General features: G+C 49.8%; 1 protein-coding gene across 1 annotated transcript; it reads left to right on the top strand.

Moving 5' to 3' along the window:
- The first annotated feature begins 426 nt into the window (after nucleotides 1-426).
- On the top strand, nucleotides 427-2,488 carry LOC109784055 (pectinesterase). The gene is made up of 2 exons (XM_020342657.4): nucleotides 427-933; nucleotides 1,352-2,488. Exons 1-2 carry the CDS (start codon nucleotides 510-512, stop codon nucleotides 2,083-2,085), a joined length of 1,158 nt encoding a protein of 385 aa, XP_020198246.1. The 5' UTR covers nucleotides 427-509; the 3' UTR covers nucleotides 2,086-2,488.
- Nucleotides 2,489-9,459: the final 6,971 nt, after the last annotated feature.

Here is a 9,459-nt window from a genome sequence, read left to right as displayed (position 1 = left end):
TAGGAGTATGTACTGTACTGTATTGTACTTGATTCTTTCGGGCGGGCCGAGAGACAGAACAGAGAGGGATCTAGCTTACTAGGAGTACGTTGAAGAGCAGGAGTAGAGTACGATGAAGAGCGAGTTAATACGTGATGGAGCTAGTACGTACGCTTACCGCGGAGTCCGGCCGAGCGGAGCCGGCCTAGCTAGCACGTGAATTCGATGGATGCATGCATGGTTACATTTGCATTGCAACGTCGTCCTAGCTAAAGCTAAAGCCACCTAGCTGCTGCCTAATTGCATTGCAAAAGGAGGTTCGGCCGACGGGCTTGATCGGATGGTAGCTGCCTGCCTACTTCATTTATGGGAAGATGCATGCATGTGGAGCCGGCCCTCCCTCCCTCCCTCTACTTAAACCAAGTGGCACAAGGCCTCACTGCACAAGAGAGGCACATCCGATACCTCCATCCACACACTGCCTGCCCACTGCCACAACCACCACAAGGGCGAGAGAGCGGCTGCCAGCCATGTCGCCGCGTACCACGTTCACGTTGCAGCTGCTCCTTGTCCTGGTGGTTGTGGGCTTGGCCTTGGCCGCAACCACCACGGCCGCTCCTGCGGTCCTCGGCGGAGGAAAGCACCACCGCGGCGTCCTCAGCACCCCCGTCCGCCGGCTCAAGCCGGACGTGCGGGTGTCTAAGCTCGGCGGCGGCGGCGCCGGCGCCGGCGCTGTCACCGTCACCTCCGTCGGCGAGGCGTTGAGTCTCTGGAAGAATCTGACAGGAGCGCACTTCGTCATCTACGTGACCGCCGGCACCTACGAAGAGCATATCACCGTACCAGAAGGGCGCAACAACGTGGTGCTTATCGGCGATGGCGTCGGCCGTACCATCATCACCGGAGCCCTGTCCGATAGGACAGGGCACAACGTGATGCAATCGGCCACAATGAGTAAGTCCGCTTTGACCCATCGTTTTCCTTTCCGGCCGTTTTAGACCAATGCAAATACATGCATGCATAGCAGCATATACTTCCCTCCTTAATACCAGTAGACTAGCAACACTAGCTAGTATCCTCTTTCTTTGGTGAGTAGGCTAGGGCAGTAATATATCTCTACTGTACGTACATGCAATCATGCATGAAGACACATGCATCATAGGGCCGTTTGGTCGGTCGTGTATTATCTCATCCGTATATATATAAACTAAAAAACTAGTTGTTGTATTGTTAGTACTACGTACTCCTAATAGTACTGTTTGCCAAAATAAAAAAGATGAAGAAAAAAAAGTACTAGAACTACTAGTAGGATTAATTTGCTAAGGGAGCTAATCGGTCTCTTTTACTTTATTGTTCCATTAATTCCATGCAGGTGTGTTTGCTAAGGGTTTCATGGCTCGGGACGTGACGATTCAAAACACGGCGGGCGGGCCAGGCATCAACCAGGCCGTGGCTCTCCGGGTCCAGGCTGACCGAACCGTGTTCTACCGGTGCCAGATACACGGGTATCAGGACACCCTCATGGCCGAATCGCACCTGCAGTTCTACCGTGAGTGTGAAATATCAGGCACCGTAGACTTTATTTTCGGGGATGCGACAGCCGTGTTTCAGGACTGCATCGTCTTCGCACGCCGGCCGGCCGACGGCAAACACGACGTCATCACCGCTCAAGGCCGCGGAGCACATCTCGGTGGTTCTGGGTTCGTGCTGCAGAACTGCAGCATCACCACGGCGCCAGGGGAGAGCCTCAACGGCGTCCAGACCTACCTCGGCCGTCCTTGGAACGACCACGCAACCGTGGTGTACATGTTATGCACCATCGACGACATCATCCACGCGGACGGATGGGTGGCTTGGAACAAGACCAACCCCAAGGAACGCGTCAAAGGCGGCGTCATGCCCGGCCACGAGGGGCATATCTTCTACGGTGAGTTCGCGAACCACGGCGCCGGCGCCAATGTCGACCACCGCGTCGACTGGCATGGGTTTCATCGCCTCAACGAGGCACAGGCTAGGCTGTATGCGCCGGGGAGGTTCATCCAGGGAGGCGCCTGGCTTCCCCAGACAGGGGTCCCACATTACCTTGGCCTCCGTGATGGTGAGTAGTGCATCCATCCATCATACCTGTCTGCCTGCTGCCGCCGTTTGAGAGCCATCCGTTTGTTTCTCTAGTAGTAGTATTGTCGATGGAGTAGTAGTAGTAGTTCGTACAAGTACCGCGGGCGTATTGTACGAGTGCGTAGAGGAGCTAGCAGCAGGATATGATGGATTCTTCAGCAGTCGGCCAATTAGCTAGCTATGTCCTAGCTAGCTTCTGAGCATCATTGGCCCAATAAAGTAAGCATGCATGCGACCCCCTAGCTAGCTAGAAGCTAGGCCAGCAGTCCGTAGTAGCTTGTGATCAGTGATGTGTATCAGTGTTGTTTGTGTGTGTGATCAGATCTGTCATGTATCCATTGTTGAGCTATTTGTCTTGGTGATGTTTGCAACAAAAAGTGTGGTTGTTTGTGATGGATTTGTTTGTACAGTAAATGCATGCTATTAATTTATTTACTCTAGAAAAACAAACCAACAGCAAAGGAAGAAAATGAAACAAAATTCATCTCTGGAAACCCAAACTTAATAATTTCCATGCGTACGTGCATTTTGTTTAAAACTACATACACTAGTCAAGTTCATGCATCTCCTCTCCTGTGCTAACCAACTATTAGATTAGATGCATTGGTTCTTAACACGTAAGTATGATCGACCTTGGTGCAAAGCAGAGACTCAAATGTATATTTGTGTATATATACGTGTGCGCACGTTAATTTGGAAAGATTGACCATTACGTGCTGATAATCGAGCACTGGACTACCTCAGTGCTTGGTTTCCAGCAATGACGTGTCAGTAATGTGTACTCACTTGACGCATGCATGGTGGCCGGCTTTCACTCCTGACCCAATTAAGGCAAGTGCAGAATGCTAACTAATGTTTTTAAAATTATCTAAAGATCGATCGAGCATACTAACTAAGCTAAGCTAAGCTAGCTTGGGGACGCCCTCTGAAACGATTAATCAATCAAAATGCATTCATACTGAGAGAATAGCTAGTTTTTTGTTTTTGTTTTTTGGGCGAGAAAGGACAGAGCAAGTGGAGAGAAGGAAACATAATTCCTCCTTAACTTAATATAATACGTTTTTTGATACTGCCAGTAGCTAGCTACGTGTAGCTAGCAACCAATTAACCATGCCCCGCAAGCTTTTATTTTTTCGGTCGGTCAATTTGTTTTAAGCCATCGAATGCACAAATCGCTTTCTTCAACCTCCAACCCAACCACCTGTTCATTTTCTTCCCTGAAACCGCCCCACATACCACCGGATTCCGCCGCCACCGGTCGGCAGCGGTCCCGCGCCAGCCTTGCCGCCCCGCCCTCCCCTCAACCGCTGCCCACCATCGAGTTGCTTCCGCCCCGTGCCATCCCTCTAACCATGACGATGAACTTTTTTTTCCGGCGAACCTGCACCCCCTAACACACCAAAGATAGATACCAAGGTTGCTTGCCATCCTAAGATAGACATCGGGTCGCCTGCCATCCTAAGATAGGCCCAGAGGGCTTCTCCGGCGACTCTCTCATGAGCATAATGAGACCTAGCCACAAACAGCATGTAGAGCTATTACCGGATGATGTTTTCCGGGGCCCGAAGCTGTCTAAATCCTTGTCTTGTGTTGCGTCTCTCGATTCCGCCCAACCCCTCTCAAGCTACCACATAGATGCGCTGGCCTCGCGATTAAGTCCTGACACTAAGGACATCTGCCGTGACAATTCCACGACAGTTGGCGCCCACTGTGGGGCCTGCGCACGATGGTGTTGAGTTCTTGGAGGGTTCTCTTCTAGGGACCGAGAAGCTCGCGATTGGCTGGAGGAAGAAGAACTGTCTCGAAAGGATCTACGTCGACTCCGAGTTCATCATTCAAGATTGAAAAAAAAAGATTCAACAACAACATTAATGAGATCAGAGTCAAAAAGTAACTTCGGCGGTGGTCGAAACGGCGGGTCCGAGATTGAGATGAAGAGGACGTCGCCGGAAGCCTACATCGACCAGAATTTCCGTTGCAGCGATCGTACTGCAGCAGTATGTCAAGACCGACGAGAGTTCAGTGCGCGGGCAAGTCATCCAAGGCCGCGGCCTGATCCGCCGAGTTCCACTGCTTCTCCACACGGTCACACGCTTCAAGTTTCGAGAAAGATTCGTGTCTGTGGGCTACTCATCGATCAGCTAGCCGCTGCCCTCGTGTATGTACCGTACGCGCACAAGAAGCTAATCCATGTCATCACACAAAGGACGGAAGCTGATCAAGCACATCAACTCAAGTTATACTATTTCCGATCACGTGCGGTGCAGATTTTTTTTATTACTACATCAAAGTGTTTCGCCCACCCAGCGATACTATCAAGTGCGCAGCTATGGTTATCCCGATCTGAAAAAAAAGGAGCGGGAGTCAGAGACGGACGTGAGGCCCAGCCGTCTCCGCCTCGCCGTGGCCCTCGCCTCTGCTCGGCTTCAACCTGCTGGACTCCGCTTTCGTCATGGTTTTCAACCCGCCGCCGAGCTGCCCCGAGCCGACTCCGCATTCACCACGAGCCGCCTGGATCCACCGCCGGTGCAGAGTCGAGCCGCCCACGCTGGCTGCCCGCGCGCCTCGCGCCTCTTCCTCAACCTGAGAGCCGCCCTGATCCGGCCTCGCCGAGCCACCAGCCTCCGCCGACGCGCCCCCGCTGTGGCCGGCCTCGCCCTCTGCTGTGGTCACCCTCACCGGCGCGGCCTTGAGTTGCCGCCTTCGCCGAGCCGCGCCCTGAGCAGCGATGGGGCCTCCCCCGCCGCGCCTTCACTGCGGCCGTACCTGCGAGCCGCCGCCCCGGGCAGTTTTGTTATAAAAAAAACTTTTGATCATATCAGAAGATACATGAGGCATTCCCGAGGATAAATATGCCCCAATTTCTTGGAGATGATTATGACGACGATGAGCAGAAATTATTAGAAGTTATTTTTGCTGTAAAAGTGCGGTCCAAAGGGTATATGGCAATTTGCACGCAGTGAAGATTATAGAAACTACGGCGAACTCTGGCAAGGCCCTTGAAAGGATCAACACAAAAGTTCTTGGTTATCTACAGACGCCATATGGTGATCGTCTGTTGCCTAAAATCAGGTGATATTTATCTTACCTATTTTGTTAAGTACATGTTGATTTCCTTCGACAAACAACTACTCCACCCTGTTGTATGTTTTGTACGCAGGACAATCGTGGTTTATACCATGGGTACGGAGCACGTACTTGCAACATTGCGCCCGGCGTTCGTCCGTGCTTCATTACTCGGTAAATGGATGCGCAAGCTGCCACCCTTGCGGCCCGGACTACTTCAACTCACCGGAACCGTCCCTGTGATTGACTCGTCCGTCCGCGCCGCCTTACAACACCACGGACAACTCGCCCGTCCGCCCTCTTGGCCGGTTCACGTGTCCGCGCCAGCTTACAATGTCGTGGCCGACTCGCTGTCCGCGCCGGCTTACAAACGTCGCGGCCGACTCACCCGTCCGCACCGGTTTACCACGCCGCAGCCGGTTCACCCGTGAGCGACTTCAACTTCACCTAGCGATCATCAATTTCATGGCGGATTATTTCTGGCCTGGCACATCAGGACAATTGTTCACTACATCAAAACGACGTGGTTAACTCGCCCGTCCGCGCCGGTTTACAACACCGCGGCCGGTTCATCTGTTTGAGCCACCTCTGATGCTATGGTTGTTTTTACCATCTGTCTCTCGTGTCCTGGTCTATATCAACATACGGGGCCACACCCGTCTGCGTGAGCTGATTATTGAGTATGAGCAAGTCACTGCTTGGGAAGCCCGGTTTTTTCTTCCAACAAAACTGGAGGCAAATTATCTTGCATTATCAGCCGCCGTCTGCACTGGATGGTTCAAATGGGCAGGCGCACAAGTCGCCGCCACTACAGTTTGGTTAACTTCAAACAACCAGTTGGAAGGGACCATTGGCCGAGTTGCTGACACGGCTCATACAGGATCAATTATACCCCGCCGCAGTCACCTCAACCTTCTGTGGATTCACATCGCGCATCAGCATCAGTGATATACATCTTATGCTATGGTCAATATGGAGAATCCAAAGCCAACTCCTCGAGTCGTCTTGAGACTCGGGGGCTACAATGATATGACTCAGCAGCATTGGTCGGTTTCAATGCATTCAAGAACTCCGGGTCATTGGAGGGAAAAATAACCCGGTCCCGGAGGCTACCGCCACATTGGTGAAAAGCTTAAAGGTCGTCTGAAAATTTCCGGCTTAAAAAGAAGGATTCCGGTTTAGATCCGGCTCAAGAGACTTGACATCTCCCACAAAGCACTGAAGCTCTTAATATCCGGTTTAAAATCCGTTTCAAGGGAAATTTATCTGCCACAAGGTTTTGAAGCTCTCAAATCCGGTTCAAAATCCGGTTCAAGGTAAATTTGTCTATCACAAAGCTTTGAAACTCTCAATATCCGGTTTTTTCCAGTTCAAAAATAATTTATCTCTCGCAAAGTTCGAGTTCTCAGGAAAAATTAAAGGGACCAAAAAGAATCTGTTACAAAGCACAACTCAAACATAGGTACCCTACTTTAATGACCATTGGGAGCTGATCGTATTCGAATTTAGCTTAACCCTTTTTGGTGTGACCTTGATCGTATTCGAATCAGAGTCGTTAAATATTCTCATGATCACTAGGGGGCTTCCTTTTCAAACATAGGTCGTATTCGAACCAAAGAGAACATAGCTGTCGGTACCCTCTTGATCGGCACACTGCCGAGCTCACTAGGGGGCTTCTGGATCGTATTCGAATCATAGCTCAACCCCTTTTGGGAACCGACGTGGATCATATTCGAATCAGCGTCGTTAAACAACTCTCAAGGTCATTTGGGGGCTTCTTGTTCAAACATAGGTCGTATTCGAACCAAAGAGAACATAGCTGTCAGTACCCTCTTGTTCGGCAATGCCAAAGCCACTGGGGCCTATATGATCGTATTCGAATCTTAGCTTAACCCCTTTGGGACGGTTTTCTGATCGTATTCGAATCAGAAGCCTCAAAAAAATTTTTGAAGTCTCTTTTTGCAAACAATTTTTTGGATTTTACTTGAAGCTTTTTTGATCATATCTGAAGCATAAATGAGTGGTTTCTATTTAACCCGGCTTGATTTTCGATGATAAATCGCCAGCTTATGACGATCATCATCTATGTGGAAGCATTGGCTTCTAAGGATTGGGTTATCACCCTTACTGCACAGGTCATGTAAACCGGCAGTACAAATTCATTATCACAGTGGTTATATGTGAGACATTATGACCCGCCCTGCGGTAAACCGCCAAGGGATCTTGTGATCTACTTGTGTGCAGGAGAAGACTACATTTGGGTGGTTACCCGCCCTGGCTTTTTTTGAATTTATGTTTTTCTGAATTTTTGGTCAAACTCTGGTCAAACGATGGACAAACTACTTATTCAAGAAAATATTAGTGTTACTAAGTAATTATTGGTTTTAAGAATAATAGTTTCAAACTCAAACGGTGAAACCTGTGACTTCATGCTCAAATTCAACTCCTAAGGGTTAATCAGATTGACAGCTTACTATTGTCAAGAAAACAACAAGTGCGGACTTGGAAACAAGGGGGATTAGAACTCGGAAGTGAAGCGTGCTCAGGCTGAAGTACACTAGTAGAAAACAGGGCTTTGGTCACAGGGCAGTATTCACATTAGTCCCGGTTCAGTCATGAACCGGGACTAATGTGAGCATTGGCCCCGGTTCGTGCGGCTAAGGCATTAGTCCCGGTTCACCTGGGCCCTTTAGTCTCGGTTGATCCCACGAACCGGGACTAAAGGGTGCGATGACACCAACCGGGACTAAAGGTTAGACCTTTAGTCCCGGTTGGTGCCACCAACCGGGACTAATGGGCTTTGAGGCATTAGTACCGGTTCGTGGCACGAACCGGTACTAAAGGTCCCATTTTTAAACTCTACCCCCCTGACCGCCTTTTCAGTTTTAGAAAAAAAAAAGAAAATGATGGAAATGTCAAAAAATAAAATAAAGTAAGTTTCCCATCTGATATGTGGTCTAGTTGTTGGGAATATTTACAAATATGAATTTCGACTTTATTTGCAAATCTCTCTGGAATTTGTAAAATGGGCATAACTTTTGCATACGAACTCGGATTAAAAAGTTTTTTATATGAAAAATCATCTACTCGAAAAGCTACATCCGAATTTCTTGGAAGTCCACACCTTCCTCTTGCACATACTCTTTGGCTACAAACCTCGCTTTGTGCTTCATGCACCCTTCAACATCTTTCTTGACCTTAAATTCCCACTTGAGCTCCATAGCTTTTTCATTGTTGGGAAGATCCACAAGCTCCCATGCATTGTTGTCGTGGATCGACCTCAACTCTTCTTTCATAGCCTGGCGCCAATACTCCATCATATTTGCGTCCTCAGATTTTGCCGGTTCCTCGGCACTTGATAGACACCATCGCCCACTCCTTTCCACCTTTACCGGGTCAATCGTCCATAGCACTGACATAAGTTTTAGAATCACTCCCTGCATCTGTAGCTTCGACACAGGTTTCCGAATCACGATCATGATGGAAAACTTTTTCTTCCGCAAGCTCGACAATTTCTTTAGTCAACGCTTGAGAATCTGGATCCTCCTCGTCCACCAGTTTACACATCAACATCATGTCACCATCATCTCCTTGCTGGGCAATGAGCGCCTTCTGCTTCAGTGCTTCCTCACAGTCAGCCTTGAAGTGACCGAGGAGGCCACAGTTATAACACCTCACTTTCCTGATGTCAAACTTTCTCCTCGGTGGTGCAGCCTCATCGTCCGAGTCGGCAAAGTTCTTTCTCGCCGATCGCTGCTTCCCCTTCTTCTTGCTGCTGCTCGTGGATCCGCCTTGCTTTTCCTTTGACAAAGCGACCCACTGCGCCCTTGTGAGCATCACAAGCTCGTCATTCCTCCCGTCCCCAAGACTGTACCACATCCGCTCATCGTGAGCCTTGTACCGTCCGACAAGATCGTCGATGGAGAGACTCGCGAGATCGACGCACTGCTCGATCGCCGTGACAATTTGCAGGTACCGGGGAGGGGCTGCACGCAAGAACCATCGGACAACCGAGGTCTCCGTGAGGTTTTCTCCAAGCGCGCGAATACGATTGACGAGAGTTGCCACCCGTGAAGCGAACGTTTCTACGGACTCATCGTCGCCCATGACCAAAGTCTCATAGTTCCTTAGGAGAGTTTGAAGATTGGCTTGCTTGACGTGGGTGTGTCCCTCGAACATGAGCTTCAAAGTATCCCACGCCTCTTTCGCCGTTTCTTTGGCAATTAGGTGTTGTAGGACATCCATCGGCATCACCGAGTAAATCGCCGACGCCGCCTGCCGATCCTTCCGGTGCTC

Source organism: Aegilops tauschii, chromosome 1 (assembly GCF_002575655.3).
Source record: "Aegilops tauschii subsp. strangulata cultivar AL8/78 chromosome 1, Aet v6.0, whole genome shotgun sequence".
Taxonomy (NCBI): Eukaryota; Viridiplantae; Streptophyta; class Magnoliopsida; order Poales; family Poaceae; genus Aegilops; species Aegilops tauschii.
Note: the sequence above shows the minus strand (reverse complement) of the source record. Positions and strands in the feature narration are given on the sequence as shown.

Coding starts and splice junctions, on each gene's coding strand:
- LOC109784055 (XM_020342657.4), top strand. CDS start 510: ATGTCGCCGCGTACCACGTTCACGTTGCAGCTGCTCCTTGTCCTGGTG. Junction 934..1,351: donor GATGCAATCGGCCACAATGA/GTAAGTCCGCTT, acceptor AATTCCATGCAG/GTGTGTTTGCTAAGGGTTTC.